This window comes from Brachyhypopomus gauderio, chromosome 5, assembly GCF_052324685.1.
Source record: "Brachyhypopomus gauderio isolate BG-103 chromosome 5, BGAUD_0.2, whole genome shotgun sequence".
NCBI lineage: Eukaryota > Metazoa > Chordata > Actinopteri > Gymnotiformes > Hypopomidae > Brachyhypopomus > Brachyhypopomus gauderio.
The window spans coordinates 7,330,529-7,350,109 of NC_135215.1; the positions used below are offsets into that span (position 1 = coordinate 7,330,529).

A 19,581-nucleotide genomic window follows, 5' to 3' on the forward strand; every position below is an offset into this window, starting at 1 on the left:
GCATAGGGAAGTTAATATGATCTTTGCATTCAGTCATTAATTGATGGCTTGATGATGGGTTTAGAGATCTTTAAAAGTTGAAGAAAAAAGTACAACAACATTATGTCCAGTACAAACTCACTGAACATTACAACATGCTTGTACTTGCTTAGAATAACTTCTTACCTCAGTCCACTACAGAATGAACAGCTTGTGTAGTGACTTCATTTTTTTATCCTTTGAAGATTGCAAATGTCTTTTACCATTGTAAATTACAAATAGTTGTAAAAGTGCAATGTCCTATCTTTACTCCTCTACAAAATGGTCAGTGTGTAACATTTCGATTTTGTCCAGTGCAGTTTTTGTCATAGTTTTGTAAATGTATTGCTAGTGTGTAGGTTTTGGTCTAACTGTACACCTCTGCATAATAGTGTGAGTAATAATGTCCTGAATGTGTCCATTGGAGTTCCTTTTACCATTGCAAATTAAGAAAGAGCTTTGTGTCCTAACTTTACTCCACTCCAGAATAGACATTCTGTGTATCAACGTCCTGATTTTGTCAGTTGGAGGTTTTGTCTTACTATTGTATACTTAAGAATAGGTGTTTGGCCTTCGTCCTAACTTTACACCACTTCAGAATGGATAGTCTGTGTATCAACGTCCTGATTTTGTCAGTTGGCAGTTTTGTCTTACTATTGTATATTTAAGAATTGGTGTTTCACTCGTCCTAACTTTGTACAACTTCAGAATAGTGTGTGTAACAATGTCTTGATTTTGTCCATTGTAAATGTAGAAGCAAACATTGATAATTAGGTTCTCATTTCAATGAAAACTGCAGTTGTTTAGTGATTTGAAGACTTCCAGATATCCATATGTTAAAAATAAAGAGTTTTGGGACGTATCACAGTACTGAAAAAAAATATATCTCTTGTAAATGTGTCCACAGATAATAAATGAAAGCAGTTCTGTGCCAACTACATCTCACGGCAAGGGGAAATACAGCCTTGACCCAACTGCGAATGATCAGGCTCGCAAAGCCTCTGAGTTGGTAAGTTACGCATTCATTATCTATTCTAAATTGCTTTGTCTTGACAATATTAACATAATGTAATGTTAGCTTATTCCCATATCTTTTTCTTACAATCCAGTTACCCATTTCATTATAGTGTAAGAAACTGCACAGAGAAGTTAATATGATCTTTGCATTCAGTCATTAATTGATGGCTTGATGATGGGTTTAGAGATCTTTAAAAGTTGAAGAAAAAAGTACAACATTATGTCCAGTACAAACTCACTGAACATTACAACATGCTTGTACTTGCTTAGAATAACTTCTTACTTCAGTCCACTACAGAATGAACAGGTTATGTAGTGACTTCATGATTTTATCCTTTGAAGATTGCAAATGTCTTTTACCATTGTAAATTACAAATAGTTGTAAAAGTGCAATGTCCTATCTTTACTCCTCTACAAAATGGTCAGTGTGTAACATTTCGATTTTGTCCAGTGCAGTTTTTGTCATAGTTTTGTAAATGTATTGCTAGAGTTTGGGTTTTAGTCTAACTGTACACCTCTGCATAATAGTGTGAGTAATAATGTCCTGAATGTGTCCATTGGAATTTCTTTTACCATTGCAAATTAAGAAAGAGCTTTGTGTCCTAACTTTACTCCACTCCAGAATAGACATTCTGTGTATCAACGTCCTGATTTTGTCAGTTGGAGGTTTTGTCTTACTATTGTATACTTAAGAATAGGTGTTTGGCCTTCGTCCTAACTTTACACCACTTCAGAATGGATAGTCTGTGTATCAACGTCCTGATTTTGTCAGTTGGCAGTTTTGTCTTACTATTGTATATTTAAGAATTGGTGTTTCACTCGTCCTAACTTTGTACAACTTCAGAATAGTGTGTGTAACAATGTCTTGATTTTGTCCATTGTAAATGTAGAAGCAAACATTGATAATTAGGTTCTCATTTCAATGAAAACTGCAGTTGTTTAGTGATTTGAAGATTCCAGATATCCATATGTTAAAAATAAAGAGTTTTGGGACGTATCACAGTACTGAAAAAAAATATATCTCTTGTAAATGTGTCCACAGATAATAAATGAAAGCAGTTCTGCGCCAACTACATCTCACGGCAAGGGGAAATACAGCCTTGACCCAACTGCGAATGATCAGGCTCGCAAAGCCTCTGAGTTGGTAAGTTACGCATTCATTATCTATTCTAAATTGCTTTGTCTTGACAATATTAACATAATGTAATGTTAGCTTATTCCCATATCTTTTTCTTACAATCCAGTTACCCATTTCATTATAGTGTAAGAAACTGCATAGAGAAGTTAATATGATCTTTGCATTCAGTCATTAATTGATGGCTTGATGATGGGTTTAGAGATCTTTAAAAGTTGAAGAAAAAAGTACAACAACATTGTTAGGTCCAGTCCAAACTCACTGAACATCACAACATGCTTGTACTTGTTTAGAATAACTTCTTACTTCAGTCCACTACAGAATGAACAGGTTATGTAGTGACTTCATGATTTTATCCTTTGAAGATTGCAAATGTTTTTTACCATTGTAAATTACAAATAGTTGTAAAAGTGCAATGTCCTATCTTTACTCCTCTACAAAATGGTCAGTGTGTAACATTTCGATTTTGTCCAGTTCAGTTTTTGTCATAGTTTTGTAAATGTATTGCTAGAGTTTGGGTTTTAGTCTAACTGTACACCTCTGCATAATAGTGTGAGTAATAATGTCCTGAATGTGTCCATTGGAGTTCCTTTTACCATTGCAAATTAAGAAAGAGCTTTGTGTCCTAACTTTACTCCACTCCAGAATAGACATTCTGTGTATCAACGTCCTGATTTTGTCAGTTGGAGGTTTTGTCTTACTATTGTATACTTAAGAATAGGTGTTTGGCCTTCGTCCTAACTTTACACCACTTCAGAATGGATAGTCTGTGTATCAACGTCCTGATTTTGTCAGTTGGCAGTTTTGTCTTACTATTGTATATTTAAGAATTGGTGTTTCACTCGTCCTAACTTTGTACAACTTCAGAATAGTGTGTGTAACAATGTCTTGATTTTGTCCATTGTAAATGTAGAAGCAAACATTGATAATTAGGTTCTCATTTCAATGAAAACTGCAGTTGTTTAGTGATTTGAAGACTTCCAGATATCCATATGTTAAAAATAAAGAGTTTTGGGACGTATCACAGTACTGAAAAAAAAATATATCTCTTGTAAATGTGTCCACAGATAATAAATGAAAGCAGTTCTGTGCCAACTACATCTCACGGCAAGGGGAAATACAGCCTTGACCCAACTGCGAATGATCAGGCTCGCAAAGCCTCTGAGTTGGTAAGTTACGCATTCATTATCTATTCTAAATTGCTTTGTCTTGACAATATTAACATAATGTAATGTTAGCTTATTCCCATATCTTTTTCTTACAATCCAGTTACCCATTTCGTTATAGTGTAAGAAACTGCATAGGGAAGTTAATATGATCTTTGCATTCAGTCATTAATTGATGGCTTGATGATGGGTTTAGAGATCTTTAAAAGTTGAAGAAAAAAGTACAACAACATTGTTAGGTCCAGTACAAACTCACTGAACAACACAACATGCTTGTACTTGCTTAGAATAACTTCTTACTTCAGTCCACTACATAATGAACACGTTGTGTAGTGACTTCATGATTTTATCCTTTGAAGATTGCAAATGTCTTTTACCATTGTAAATTACAAATAGTTGTAAAAGTGCAATGTCCTATCTTTACTCCTCTACAAAATGGTCAGTCTGTAACATTTCGATTTTGTCCAGTTCAGTTTTTGTCATAGTTTTGTAAATGTATTGCTAGAGTTTGGGTTTTAGTCTAACTGTACACCTCTGCATAATAGTGTGAGTAATAATGTCCTGAATGTGTCCATTGGAGTTTCTTTTACCATTGGAAATTAAGAAAGAGCTTTGTGTCCTAACTTTACTCCACTCCAGAATAGACATTCTGTGTATCAACGTCCTGATTTTGTCAGTTGGAGGTTTTGTCTTACTATTGTATACTTAAGAATAGGTGTTTGGCCTTCGTCCTAACTTTACACCACTTCAGAATGGATAGTCTGTGTATCAACGTCCTGATTTTGTCAGTTGGCAGTTTTGTCTTACTATTGTATATTTAAGAATTGGTGTTTCACTCGTCCTAACTTTGTACAACTTCAGAATAGTGTGTGTAACAATGTATTGATTTTGTCCATTGTAAATGTAGAAGCAAACATTGATAATTAGGTTCTCATTTCAATGAAAACTGCAGTTGTTTAGTGATTTGAAGATTCCAGATATCCATATGTTAAAAATAAAGAGTTTTGGGACGTATCACAGTACTGAAAAAAAATATATCTCTTGTAAATGTGTCCACAGATAATAAATGAAAGCAGTTCTGCGCCAACTACATCTCACGGCAAGAGGAAATACAGCCTTGACCAAACTGCGAATGATCAGACTCGCAAAGCCTCCGAGTTGGTAAGTTACGCATTCATTATCTATTCTAAATTGCTTTGTCTTGACAATATTAACATAATGTAATGTTAGCTTATTCCCATATCTTTTTCTTACAATCCAGTTACCCATTTCGTTATAGTGTAAGAAACTGCATAGAGAAGTTAATATGATCTTTGCATTCAGTCATTAATTGATGGCTTGATGATGGGTTTAGAGATCTTTAAAAGTAGAAGAAAAAAGTACAACAACATTGTTAGGTCCAGTCCAAACTCACTGAACATCACAACATGCTTGTACTTGTTTAGAATAACTTCTTACTTTAGTCCACTACAGAATGAACAGGTTATGTAGTGACTTCATTTTTTTATCCTTTGAAGATTGCAAATGTCTTTTACCATTGTAAATTACAAATAGTTGTAAAAGTGCAATGTCCTATCTTTACTCCTCTACAAAATGGTCAGTCTGTAACATTTCGATTTTGTCCAGTGCAGTTTTTGTCATAGTTTTGTAAATGTATTGCTAGTAGGCTTGTCACGATACTAAGAATTACAACTTCGATACGATACTTAAAAAAATATTGAAATTCGATACCATTTTCGATACCAAAGTCAGATACTGTGCTAATTTTCGTTTTAAAGCCTTTTTATTTTTTTCTAAACAAACAAATGAATGTTGCTTTGTGTTTGAAAATGCTTGAAATTGTAACTACATTTCACAACAAATAGGTGTCTGACTGATCAGTTCTCTTGTATGACGTTAACAAATACGAGCCTCTTGTAATTCCAGGACGAAACATGAGATAACGTGAAGACGTTAAGATTGGGCGTTTTGAAAATAAACCACCATTAAATAATGTGGTAAAAAAAGCGAATAATTTCGAGTATATGTATAAATATTTAACTTAACTTATCCCAACAAACATCCAACGTCAGAAAGACGTTAAAATCATGTCTGTATCACGTCGGTCAGTCCAGACCCATTTTGCATGTCTGGTGGACGTTCAAAACTGGTTCAAAATCTGACAGTGTGACTAGGACCTTAACCTTAACTTAACATGGACATCTATGACGAGTTTTCTATCTGAACGTCTGACTAGGACCTTTATTGGATGTCAGTGAACGTGCAAAAACTGAAACTGAACGACAGTAATAGACGTCAAAAGACGTTTAAAAAAGACGTCGCAAAAACTTTCATTCTGGCTTTTCAGTGGACGTCTTTTGAACGTCTGACAAAGTGTCTTTGCTCGTGCTGGGAAATATTGAAATGGATCTTGAAAGTGACATACAAGTGTTTGAATTCCACAAGGTGTATGAACCCTGCAAACAGGGTTGCCAGGTCCTACAAAAATATCCAGCCCAAAGTCAGTGTAATTTGTTGAGCGGGGGGGTTGGCGAAGTGTAAGTTGTTGAGCGGGGCGGTTAAAATTGACACTATTTAAGTATTATATCGCTTGTAACTCCCGCGGTGGCCCAACTCAAAAGTTGCCCAAAAAACCGCACCCCGCGACCCCAGAATTTTTACCCGCGGAAGGAGTTTCAAACAAGCCCAATTTGGCATGAAAACCGCGAACCTGGCAACACTGCCTGCAAACATAACTTTGTTCATCGCGCTGAAGCGCGGCGCACGCGAGGTCGTGCACCTCTCGAATTTTGTAACTTTGGGCGTGCCGCGCTTCAGCGCAATGAACAACGCCATGTTTGCAGGGTTCATACACCTTTATAAGGTGGATGTAACGTGCAAGAACTAGGAGAAGGACACAGATGCTGCTGAGAGTCAGATTTATTGGTAGGAGTTTCCTCCCGTCTCCTAACCTGATCGGCTCGAATCGCTCTTGAACGGCGAGGCATTTCATTTACATTAACACTCGGAGCTTCAGACAACGAAATACTGCGAATGCAATGGTAAAACTCCTTGAGTGAACAGTAGTACACAGACTAGTTAACTAACACCTCTCAGACACGACAAGGAATACAAAAATACGAACGAGTTATTACACAAACAGTAAACAAACAAACGCATTCAAAAAGGACAATACAATAAACCGGACTAACGCAAAACAGACCTGGCGAAATCAACTAACTTCACTAACGAACCATCAGGAAACAATAACGCGTTGACTCAATAAAGAGTACAAAACCAAACATAGGATGATCTGCGAAACAACTCGAAACAAATCTAATTGAAAGGACCAAACGCTGAACATACAATGATCAAAGTTAAACACCAACATGATTAACGTCTTCACGTTCTCTCATGTTTCGTCCTGGAATTACAAGAGGCTCGTATTTGTTAACGTAATACACACTGTTCAGTCAGACAGCTATTTGTTGTGAAATGAAGTAGTTACAATATCAAGCATTTCAAGTACTTTAGCCTACATTCCAGCACTTTTCAAACCTGAAACACAAAGCAGCATTAAAATGCTAATTCCCCTTTTGTTGAGGGGTGTTTATTTTATACTACCACATATAGTTTCGGACAACACTGCAAAGCGGAAAGTATAAACGCCTCCACCGCTCGTTCACGCGAGGTGGGCGGAGTCGAGCGCTGTGGTCACTCAACCAGGCTTTAGCGCCCTTCGTTGAAATGTTCCAAAAGCACCGCTTGCAAACTGGTTTGTTCATGTCCTTCGGTTTTCCATCTATATCTGCTTCGAATCCAACAGCACTGCGTTTGCTTTAGCTGCCATTTTAGCATTACAAACTGTCCTGTGCATTACGGCAGCTTGGGTGGGTCAAACGAAAGCGCATTTTATGTAAAAAGAATCGATACTTAAGAGAAACGAGTATTGTACCGTTTCAGAATGTTCAGTATCGATACATATCGATATATCGATTTTTTTTGACAACACTAATTGCTAGTGTGTGGGTTTTGGTCTAACTGTACACCTCCGCATGATATTGTGAGTAATAATGTCCTGAATGTGTCCATTGGAGTTTCTTTTACCATTGCGAATTAAGAAAGAGCTTTGTGTCCTAACTTTACTCCACTCCAGAATAAACATTCTGTGTATCAACGTCCTGATTTTGTCAGTTGGAGATTTTGTCTTACTGTTGTATACTTAAGAATAGGTGTTTGGCCTTCGTCCTAACTTTACACCACTTCAGAATGGATAGTCTGTGTATCAACGTCCTGATTTTGTCAGTTGGAGGTTTTGCCTTACTATTGTATACTTAAGAATTGGTATTCATCTAGCTTTTTGCCTATTTCCTTTCCTTACAATCAAGTTACCCTTACAATCAAGTTACATTATGGGTTATAAGCCTTTATTAGGTCCAGGGCAAACTCACTGAAATCATGATGTGCTCGTACTTTCTTGTAACTAGCCATTTCCCCTCCAAAATACAATTTTTCTTATACTTAAGTGACCTTTAGTGCAAATAAACTACATGGATAATGTGAAATGAACTTTCAATTCTGGCAGTAATCAATGGAATTTATCGAATTTGTTTAGACTTATTTCTAACTTCAGTCCAATGATTAACATGTAAAGATGTGGTAAGCCAATTTAATTATTTTTTGTACATTTTTCTACAGGTATTGGATGAATTTAAGCCTTCACAGGCAAAAATATCACGTTACAACCCATCAATTTCTATCTCAAAACAGAAGACAATTGAAGACAATGAAGAGGTACTTTGTAAATCAGTTCAATTGTAATACAGGTATAATTAACAGTATGAGTCCTTTAGTCAGTTAACGATCACTGAATTACATAAAAAACCGTTTTCTGTATTTTCTTACAAACTATATAGCTACCAAATATACATTTTACTGCATTATTGTGTTCTAAAATAAATGTAATGTTATGTGGTGCTTTGGTGACTAAAATCCAAGTATTTTCATTTTTAATTATTTATAGGTTTCGAGTGACATGGATTGTTCTGACAACACTGACTATGATGATGTGGACTATGTACCTGATACAGCTTCTCCAGCAAGCAATACAGCACTTCTCCAAAGCCCTATCCCAAAAAGAAAATTATCAGCTTTCCTAAATCTCAACTAGAACAGGAATCCTATGAAAACGTTGGCAGATCATCCACAGCTCATGATGAGTCTACATATGTCGCATCAATGCCAAATTCTAAAAATAGTTGGCGATATAACAAAAAGCAGTTTTGTTACTTCTGTGAAAAGCCATACTCTAAAATTTCCAGACACTTAGAGTTTGTACACAGCAATGAATCAGAAGTGGCAAAGGCTTTTAGCTTCCCAAAAAATTCTAAAGAGAGAAGAGTGAGATTACGACACTTGACAAACAGAGGAAATTTCTCTCATAATGCCATGGTCATGCAGAAGGGGAGTGGAGAGATTGTTGCATGTAACCGCCCCAAAACCTTAAAACATCCACAAGATTTTACACATTGTTCACATTGTCACGGTCTGTACTCCAGGAAATCACTGTGGAGACATGTAAAAATCTGCCCACAGAAACCAGAACAAGTTGCTAAAACTGGGAGAAAAAGAGTTGCGTCTCAGAGCTGTTTTCAATGCCCCTCTGAAGTCAGTGAAGGTCTTTGGAAGATTGTGTGTGAAATGTCCCAGGATGAGATCTCAGCAGCTGTGAGACAAGACAAGTATATAATACTTTTTGGAGAGCAAATGTACAATAGACTAAAATCAAATCCAGGGAAAAATGAGTACATCAGACAAAAAATGAGAGAGATTGCACGACTTCTTTTAAAAGCAAAACAGTTGACTCCTCTATCATGCATGGAGGACTTCATTAAACCATCAAATTTTCCACATGTAATTGCAGCTGTAAGAGCTGTGGCAGGGTATGATGAGCATGGAAATACATACAAAATACCCTCATTGGCATTAAAGCTGGGCAACAGCTTGATGAGAATTTCTTCTTGTGTAGAATGCAGTGCACTAATTTCTGGGCAAGAGCAGGCAGCAAAGAGTGCCCAAAGCTTTAGAAGACTCTACGAAGCCAGATGGAATGAGGTAGTTTCATCTTCAGCACTGAATACTCTTACTGAGGCCAAATGGAACAAGCCCCAAGTGTTGCCCTTTACTGAGGATGTGAAGAATTTGCACACATTTTTAACTAATGAGCAGAGGAATGCCAAGAGTACCTTGCTTGCAGAGCCCAATGCAAAAAGATATGCAACTCTTTGCAAACTGACATTAAGTCAGGTCATTCTGTTTAACAGAAGGAGAGAGGGTGAAGTTTCTAAGATGCCACTTAAAAATTATATCTCTCGAGTGAAGACGCAGTTGCAGCAAGATATTGCCCTGGGTCTTAGTGAGTTTGAAAAGAAACTCTGTAGCCATTTTGAAAGAGTTGAAATTCGCGGTAAGCGAGGTAGAAAAGTGCCAGTTCTACTGACACCTGACATGGTCAGTTCTTTGGATGCTCTCATCAGAATGAGACAAGAGTTTGTACCTGCCGAGAATGGCTTCCTTTTTGCACGGCCAAATGCTTTGACAAGTTATCGGGGGGCTGACTGCATTCGAGAATATGCCAACGCTAGTGGCACTAAAAATCCAGATGCCATTTCTTCTACACAGTTGCGTAAGCAAGTTGCCACATTGTCAGCGGTTTTAAATTCGAAGGAGCATGAGATGGATCAACTGGCAAGCTTCATGGGCCATGATATCAGAGTGCATCGGGACTTCTATCGTCTTCCAGAAAGCACATTGCAGTTGGCAAAAATGAGTAAGCTTCTCCTTGCCATGGAGAAAGGGAAGCTGAAGGAGGTTCATGGACTTAAGCTGGATGATATCGTGATTGACCCCATGGGTAAGTGATATAAATTAACCCGATCAGTCTTGTTTTTTGTATCCTTAGCTATTGTTACACATTCTCATGTTTATGTAATCTACTAAATGATGGTTGTCATTTTGCTAGATGAAGTAGATGTGTCTAGTGATGCTGAACAAAATGAAGAGGCAATTTCTACAAATCAGGAACCTTCAGGTAAGAATTCTAAGGATGGTTGTAGTACTGCATTTTGATTTGAACATGGGGGGTAAAAGCACTTAATTTTAACTTGTTAACATATTGTTAAAATAGACCACAGTAAGCTGAGTTTTGGCCTTTGTGTATGTAGTTTATTTTGTAAGTATACTGCTCAAAAAATAAAGGGAGCACATCCTAGATCTCAATGAATAAAATATTCCAGTTGAAAATCTTTATTTATTACATAGTGGAATGCATTGGGAACAAAATAACAAAAAATGATAAATGTAAATCAAAATTATCCCATGGAGGTCTGGATTTGCAATTATACTCAAAATCATAGTGGAAAATCAAATGACAAGCTGATCCAACTTCAGTGGAAATTCCTCAAGACAAATTAAAATGAGGTTCAGTAGTGTTTGTGGACTCCACGTACCTGTATGACCTCCCTACAACACCTGGACATGCTCCTGATGAGACGGCAGATGTTCTCCTGAGGAATCTCCTCTCAGACCTGGATTAAAGTGTCAGTCAACTCCTGGACAGTCAGTAGTGCAACATGGCGTTGGTGGATGGAATGAGACATGATGTCCCAAATGTGCTCGATTAGATTCAGGTCTGGGAACAGGCAGGCCAGTCCATAGCTCAATTGTCAGATTTGATCAAGTCAGTCCAAAGATATTCACATTTAAATTGGCCCTATTTTTTAATGCAATTAACCTAAAACGAAAGGAAATCTTGTGATCAAGAAATGTGCGCTAGTTTTAGCATGTGGCCGTGCCCGCTGTTATCATGGTTCATCGGGCCAACACGTTGTCTTGGGACCCTTAAAAAACTACCTTAAACTGTACAGACTGGGATAAAACTTCAGGAAACAATAAAGAAGAATATAATGTAACGGTCTGCTTATCTATTAATATCTTTTGAACAGTTCCACAATGTTTTTGAATGGTCCAAACGTGAAATTAAAATTCAAGCAGGGTCAAAAAGAAACAGAAGCGCAAAATGCGAATTCTTCTAACGGGATGAGAGAAAGTGGACATTCAGTTATGTCATATTAGGAAAACTCTGGGAAGTACCTCCTACAAACCGATGAAAACAGTGATTTTTTTTACCACGCGTTTGCGACCACTGATTTCGCTTAGACAGTGCGACCAGAGAAAAATGGCCGCAGCATTTGTGCGGCCCTCCAAATAAATGCCTCCCCACACCATTCCTGACCCACTGCCAAACCAGTCATGCTGAAGGACGTTGCAGACAGCAGAACATTCTCCATGGTGTCTCCAGACTGTGTCACATCTGTCACGTGCTCATTGTGAATCTGCTCTCATCCGTGAAGAGCACAGGACACCAACGGTGAATCTTCGAATCTTGGTGTTCTCTGGTAAATGCCAATCTCCCTGCACGGTGTTGGGCTGTAAGCACAAGCCCCACTTGTGGACATCAGGCCCTCATACCTCCCTCATGGAGTCTGTTTCTGACAGTTTGAACAGAAACATGGATATTAGTGGCCTGTTGGAGGTCATTTTGCAGGGCTCTGGCACTGCTCCTCCTGTTCCTCCTTGCACAAAGGAGGAGTTAGTGGTCCTGCTGCTGGGTTGTTGCCCTTCTAAGGCCCCCTCCATGTCTCCTGGTGTACTGGCCTGTCTCCTGGTATCTGCTCCATGCTCTGGACACTGCTGTCAGACACAGCAAACCTTCTTGCCACAGCTCACATTGATGTGCCATCCTGGATGATCTGCACTACCTGAGCAACTTCTGTGGATTGTAGACACCACATCATGCTACTACCTCTATGGTGAGAGAACTGACAAAATGCCAAAGTGACCAAAACATCAGCCAGAAAGGATGAGAACAGAGAAAAGGTCTGTGGTCTCCACCTGCAGAACCTCCTTTATGGGGGGTGTCTTGATATTTGCCTCTCATTTCTACCTGTTTTCAGTTCCATTTGCACAACAGCAGGTGAAATTGATTCACGATCAGTGTTGCTTCCTAACTGAACAGATTGGTTTAAAAGAAGTGTGGTTGACTTGGAGTCACATTGTGTTGTATAAGTGTTCCCTTTATTTTTCTGAGCGGTATACAAAATAATATTAATTTAATCTTATTGGCATCTGTTTTTGAATATAGACTGGCTTACTAGTTTACTCAATACAATTTCTTTGAACCTGCAGTCACTGCTCATTTTATAATGATCACCTACCTTAACGCTCCACTACACAACTCAGTTACCGAACACAGGACCATTGCAGTGCATATATTTGGTCAGTGAATCCTTCTCAGCACAGCGGAGCCACATGGTGGTACTGCTATGAGTGTTGTTAGGGTTTTTACACACATCTGTGTCTAATAAGACTCTGTGCTAGTCAGAGTGGTCCACTACTATGGCCAGAAAACTATAATCTCTTGTTGGGATTGGGGTTAGGTGCCTTGCTCAAGGGTACCTCAGTCTTGGCCTCAGGCCTGGGAATCAAACCCACAACCCTCCGGTCACAAGACCAGTTCCCCATCATCAGACCATGATGGCCCCTGTGTATAAGTCCAATTATTTATTGTTAAACCAATCCTCAGTGCCAGTAATGAAAATGGATTTTTATATATTTATCCATATAACTTTTTACAGTGTATGATGGACAGAGTAGTGGTTAGAGCTGTTCTCAGTCAGTACAGCTTTTCATTCTGTGTCGTGGCAGGACGGTTATTCCAGAGATAGACTGGGAGGTCTTCAGCACTCACTGTAGTGCTGCTGATGAGTAGAGGGGTGTGTGATACTTGTAACTTTTTGTCTAGCTGTCTCACCTCACAGTAGGCTCTCTCATCACTTGATCCAAATGCTAAGATGTTTAGGGACAGTTATGGGTAGGCAGGATATACAGGCTCCAGGCTCAGATTGATGGAGTGGTATAACCTGTTGTGGAGTGTCTCTAGTGTCTGATGTTCAGTGAAGTCTAGAACCCAGTTGCACAATGGAGACTGTAATCCTAGAGTGGAGTTTGCAGACCAGCTCAGCATTAGCACTCTTTTAGTCCCGAAGCTAAAGTCAGTCAACAGCATTCTGACATTCTAGAAGTACTGACTGTAATTATTTGTGATTTGTGATGGCACATTGTGTTACCACGGTGATTGAACCACAAAACCAGTGCCACATACACTATCAAGTCAGTACCAACTCTGTGCTGAGAATTGACCAGCACAAATAATAACCAGGTAGCAGCAGGCATAAAGAGCTCAATTTTCCAATGATGTGTTATTGTATTGCTTTTACTTCATGCTGATCATGTTCTAAGTTGTAGCTTATTTGCTTACAAGATACTATGGTATTCAATATATCCAACCTAATTCTATTTTATATTTTAACACCTCAAGGCTGCCATCAGAATTTGGGAAAAGCAGAAAGGAATGATCCTTTGTCCCAAGGACAACTGAAACAAGGTATATTAGTTTAATTACACTGCTTTTAAACTCACATAAAGTAATGAATGATTACTATTTTATTTCATTGGAATGTAATGCCTCACAAACATTTAAAAGAAAAGCTTAAACTGATCTAGAATTTTATTTTAAACAATAGATGTCTGTTAAATTCCTTGTTAATGTGTATTTCTCAATTTGCACAGTGCCAAGAAAGAAAAGGACATGGTCTGCATCAGAAGTGCAGGCCATTGAGAGACACTTGATGAAATTTATCAGAACTTGTCAACTGCCAGGGAAAAAGGAGTGCGTTTCTTGCCTACTATCAGAACCTGTGGCACTTCAAGCAAGAGACTGGACTGCAGTGAAATTTTATATTAAAAACAGAATTACTACATTAAAAAGAAGTCAAACCAAGTAAAATTGATGTAGAGGCCGTAGGAGTGGTTTAAAGGATGTAGGGGCGATATAGAGGATATAGATGATGTAAGGGTGATGTAGAGAAATATGGGGTGATGCAGAGGGTTTAGAGAATTTTGACATTCATGAATTTACTGGCTTTTTAACGTGTATTAAAATGTATTTTTTTATTGTAAGGATATAGGAGTGATACGTGATACAAAGGACGTAGGGCTGGTGTAGAGGATGATATATAAGGACGTAGGGCTGGTGTAGAGGATGATATATAAGGACGTAGGGCTGGTGTAGAGGATGATATAAAGGACGTAGGGCTGGTGTAGAGGATGATATAAAGGACGTAGGGCTGGTGTAGATGATGATATAAAGGACGTAGGGCTGGTGTAGAGGATGATATAAAGGACGTAGGGCTGGTGTAGAGGATGATATAAAGGACGTAGGGGTATAGAGAAGGTAGGTGCGAAATGGAGGATGATGTAAGTGTGATGTAGAGGAACATGTAGTGGACTTAGGGCTGATGCAGAGGGTGTAGGGATTTTTGTTGTTCATGAATTTACTGGCTTTTTAAAGTGTACGTATTTTTTTATGTAAGGTTGTTAGAGTGATATAGATGATGTAGGGGCGGTGTAGAGGATGATGTAGGGGTGATTTTTGTCTTACCTTCATGAATTAACTTTTTTAAAAGTGTATTTTTTATTGTGGCAGTTATAAAAAATCGTTATTGTTATGCTATTTAAAGCAGTATTTCCTTGTATGTGACAAGTGTTAATCTCAAATTCTGGCCATTGAGAGACACTTGATGAAATTTATCATAACTTGTCAACTGCCAGGGAAAAAGGAGTGCGTTTCTTGCCTAATATCGTAACCTGTGGCACTTCAAGCAAGAGACTGGACTGCAGTGAAATTTTCTATTAAAAACAGAATTACTACATAAAAAAAGTCAAACCAAGTAAAATTGATGTAGAGGCCGTAGGAGTGGTTTAAAGGACGTAGGGGCGATGTAGAGGATATAGATGATGTAAAGGTGATGTAGAGAAATATGGGGTGATGCGGATGGTGTAGGGATTTTTGACATTCATGAATTTACTGGCTTTTTAAAGTATGTACTTTTTAATGTAAGGTTGTTGGAGTGATCTAGATGATGTAGGGGTGGTGTAGGGGATGATATAGGTGTGATTTTTGTCTTACCTTCATGAATTAACTTTTTTAAAAGTGTATTTTTTATTGTGGCAGTTATAAAAAATCGTTATTGTTATGCTATTTAAAGCAGTATTTCCTTGTATGTGACAAGTGTTAATCTCAAATTCTGGCCATTGAGAGACACTTGATGAAATTTATCATAACTTGTCAACTGCCAGGGAAAAAGGAGTGCGTTTCTTGCCTAATATCGTAACCTGTGGCACTTCAAGCAAGAGACTGGACTGCAGTGAAATTTTCTATTAAAAACAGAATTACTACATAAAAAAAGTCAAACCAAGTAAAATTGATGTAGAGGCCGTAGGAGTGGTTTAAAGGACGTAGGGGCGATGTAGAGGATATAGATGATGTAAGGGTGATGTAGAGAAATATGGGGTGATGCGGATGGTGTAGGGATTTTTGACATTCATGAATTTACTGGCTTTTTAAAGTGTATGTACTTTTTAATGTAAGGTTGTTGGAGTGATCTAGATGATGTAGGGGTGGTGTAGGGGATGATATAGGTGTGATTTTTGTCTTACATTCATGAATTTACCTTTTTAAAAGTGTATTTTTTATTGTGGCAGTTATCTATTCTTATGTTAAAAAATCGTTATTGTTATGCTATTAAAAGCAGTATTTCCTTGTTGTATGTGACAAGTGTTAATCTCAAATTCTGTTTGTAAAATGATTTGAAGAAATCTGAAATTTTAACTGTAAAGTAAAGAAGCTCATTACCACAGTATGCTTTGTCACATTTTTGCATTCTGATATGTTGTCACCTTTTATTATACAAATTCTGGGAACCAAAGCCACTGTAACATCCTCAATATATGCCAGACCTGGGCACTGTATGGCCCGCGGACCACATCCGGCTCTCTATTTTTGACCAGCCCAGCTCAGATTGTTAATAAATTAGAAGTCAAAAGTAAACGTGTGACCAATAGCTACCCAAAACAAAACTACACTTTATTTTGAAGGCAAGGGTTTTGTTTTTGTTTTTAAATTTGCATCTGCCCAGTCAGTTTGCTCATGCATCTTTACTCTAATGTGTCAGCAAATTTGTTGGACACCTTTCAAGAAATTTGCTCTTGGCTTTTCAATATGTTGGTGAACAGTAAAAAATTACTGTTATATTTATATAGAATGCAAGAAATATATGCACGGTAATGTCCCCACTTTTCATTATGTCCTTACTATGGTGGTTTGAACAAGAAAATTGAATGTATGTGTTATCATGTCCTGGGTTTTCACTAAAACTTGAAAATGTCCTAAGAATGCTGTGAAATTTCAGGTGTCTTAAAGAAACAAGTTGGAGAAGATCTCAACAGATGGGCTTGATGTGTGTATTTTTTGCAATGCAAAACTGTTTTCATCTCATTGCTAGACCCCTCAGAAAGGCATGTACCCATTTTGTAGGTTATTTTCAGGTGTCCTGACTTTTCACATAAACAAGTATGTGTGTGTGTGTGTGTGTGTGCAAAATCAGAAGCGACAGAGAGGCCGAAGAGAAATCTGTATAGGCTCATAGGCTTATCGGCCAAACCTGTGACCTTTGCCCTTTAACCACCATGTCACATTAACATCAACATTTCTACAGTATATGTACTGAAACACACGAGGTCATCGTGGAGGCTGCGATTCATGGAGCACAGGAGAGGACACCAGTGCCAGACCAGCTCACCACGTCACATGCTCTGGCATTCCCAGTATGGCCTGGTTGTGCTTTCATTACAGGCCTGTCATCACGTGACTCCATGTTCCATGGCCTTACTGAGAAGGCAGTTTCACAAGGGCTGCATGAAGCGTACAGACCCGCGGAGCAGTAGAACACAGACCTGGTCACCCGCGTACAGCTTTTGTAAACATTTGTGTGTGAGAAGGTCAGGAGAGGGTTTGATGTTCTTCTTTTTATTACCGGTAGTCCCTCCCTCGGCATACAGCTGTCATGCTTTAGCAGGACCCGTCCAACCCCAAACACCTGGACCTGTTCCAGTGATTGTGAGGTTCAGACACATCTTCTCTTCCACTGAGCTACAGTATTACAGGACTCTGCCAGTTAAAGAGAGTTATAGCACTCTTTCATTTGGCTCTCATTCTTTTAAAGTTAAAGATCTTATGTGATGTTACTGATGGTCAATACTTCTTACAAAACGTAACACCTTCAAGAAGAGTACTTTTTAAATTAGGCACCCTCATTACTGGTGTTTTAGCAATTGTGTTACATGGTTTCATTTGAAGATGACTGTATTTGTCTGTATTTATTGGGTTTAGCACATTTAAATTGTTTTGTATTGTCTTTTGTTTAAAGCTGTGTGGTTTATCCACTAAGAAAAACTTGCTCAGTGTGTGTTTTTTCAACTGCCCCACCCATATCTACTCCTGTCCCTAAAATACATTGTCACACTTAAGCTCACCTAACTTCAACCAGCCCCACCTGACTTCAACCAGCCCCACCTGACTTCAACCAGCCCCACCTGACATCAACCAGCCCCACCTGACTTCAACCAGCCCCACCTGACTTCAACTAGCCCCAACTGACATCATCCAGCCCCACCTGACTTCAACCAGCCCCACCTGACTTCAACTAGCCCCAACTGACATCATCCAGCCCCACCTGACATCAACCAGGCCCACCTGACATCAACCAGCCCCACCTGACTTCAACCAGCCCCACCTGACATCAACCAGCCCCACCTGACTTCAACCAGCCTCACCTGACATCAACCAGCTCCACCTGACTTCAACCAGCCCCACCTAACATCAACCAGCCCCACCTGACTTCAACCAGCCCCACCTGACATCAACCAGCTCCACCTGACTTCAACCAGCCCCACCTAACATCAACCAGCCCCACCTGACATCAACCAGCCCCACCTGACATCAACCAGCCCCACCTGACTTCAACCAGCTCCACCTGACATCAACCAGCCCCACCTGACATCAACCAGCCCCACCTGACTTCAACCAGACCCACCTGACATCATCCAGCCCCACCTGACATCAAGCAGCCCCACCTGACTTCAACCAGCTCCACCTGACTTCAACCAGCCCCACCTGACATCAACCAGCCCCACCTGACTTCAACCAGACCCACCTAACATCAACCAGCCCCACCTGACATCAACCAGCCCCACCTGACATCAACCAGCATCACCTAGTCCTTGTTTTTCTCCTTGTTTCCATGCCCATATAAAGTCAATCTAATGTTGCATATCCAGCATTTCTCCTGCACGCTGTCCTGTTTCCTAACCTGTCTTTTCTCTCCTTGTCAGAATAATCCAACGATACCTACTGGACTCAGCCTTCCTGTTTCAGCCCTGGACTGGATGCTGAAGTAAAGCCCCATGCTCTGGAAGCTGCCTGAATCGCACAGTTCCTCTCAATCTCACCCAGCTTGTCTAAAAAAATTGAATTTCTTGCAGCAACGATCACATGCTGCTGTATCCTGAGTACTTGTTACTGTTACTGGAATTCAGAGCCAAAACAACAAGAAAAACATGTCGTTCAATTCTGGACAACACAGAATGTTCCTTACTGAAGGTTTTCGATGTATTTCACAGAGGGAGACATAACTCACCCTCGTCTCTATCTCGTCTCATAACTCACCCTCATCTTCTGTCCTCATGTGTCACTCATATCTGACAGAATAATTTTTTTAAAATAGCATCGCTATACATCTTACAAGGCAGCATGAACAGCAGTATTGGTGTTTATTTATTGGCGAGATAGAGCCTAAATTAAATATATTAGCATAGCAAATCAAAACAAAGAACTAGACAATCCCACACTGCTGGAAGTGTATGAGCTAGCCATTTATTGTGTGCTAAAAGCTTTAGTGAATAGGCAGTGGCAACATGTAAATGACATGTATTTGAAATACATATTTAATTACATTATATTTTCTAAACGTATTTGAAAAACTACAGCCAATTTGCAGACCAGCCTTTCAAAAATATTCACAGAGACTATAGGCCTAACGATTCTTGACTCTTTAACTTCTTGTTTAATGGATGTTATGGCGATTTCCTAATCTACAATCCTAGGTCACAATTGCCAACAGCCATGTGGCATTATGTAAGAGCTTTTGTGAAGTATTTTCCCCTCTACTCAGTGGAGTGTGAACAACACACTCCTCAGTGAGCAAATTATAGACTGGGATCTGCAGTGACTTTATTTCCGCGGCTAAT

At 39.0% G+C, this 19,581-nt stretch overlaps 2 protein-coding genes across 4 annotated transcripts in view; one reads left to right on the forward strand and one right to left on the reverse strand.

Moving 5' to 3' along the window:
- sult4a1 (sulfotransferase family 4A, member 1) overlaps nt 1–19,581 on the reverse strand; it is a 69,160-nt gene that overhangs the window by 48,147 nt on the left and 1,432 nt on the right. The gene's annotated exons all lie outside the window — the stretch shown is intronic.
- Nucleotides 3,250–16,739, forward strand: LOC143514291 (uncharacterized). 2 transcript variants are annotated; one of them, XM_077005287.1, is made up of 7 exons: nt 3,250–3,339; nt 4,396–4,497; nt 8,014–8,141; nt 8,339–10,228; nt 10,337–10,405; nt 13,754–13,819; nt 14,005–16,739. In XM_077005287.1, the coding sequence occupies exons 4-7, from the start codon at nt 8,554–8,556 to the stop codon at nt 14,217–14,219; spliced, it is 2,025 nt and encodes a 674-aa protein (XP_076861402.1). In that variant the 5' UTR covers nt 3,250–3,339; nt 4,396–4,497; nt 8,014–8,141; nt 8,339–8,553; the 3' UTR covers nt 14,220–16,739. The 2 variants fall into 2 exon arrangements, with proteins under 2 accessions (XP_076861402.1, XP_076861401.1); XM_077005286.1 differs by having other exon boundaries at nt 8,014–8,109.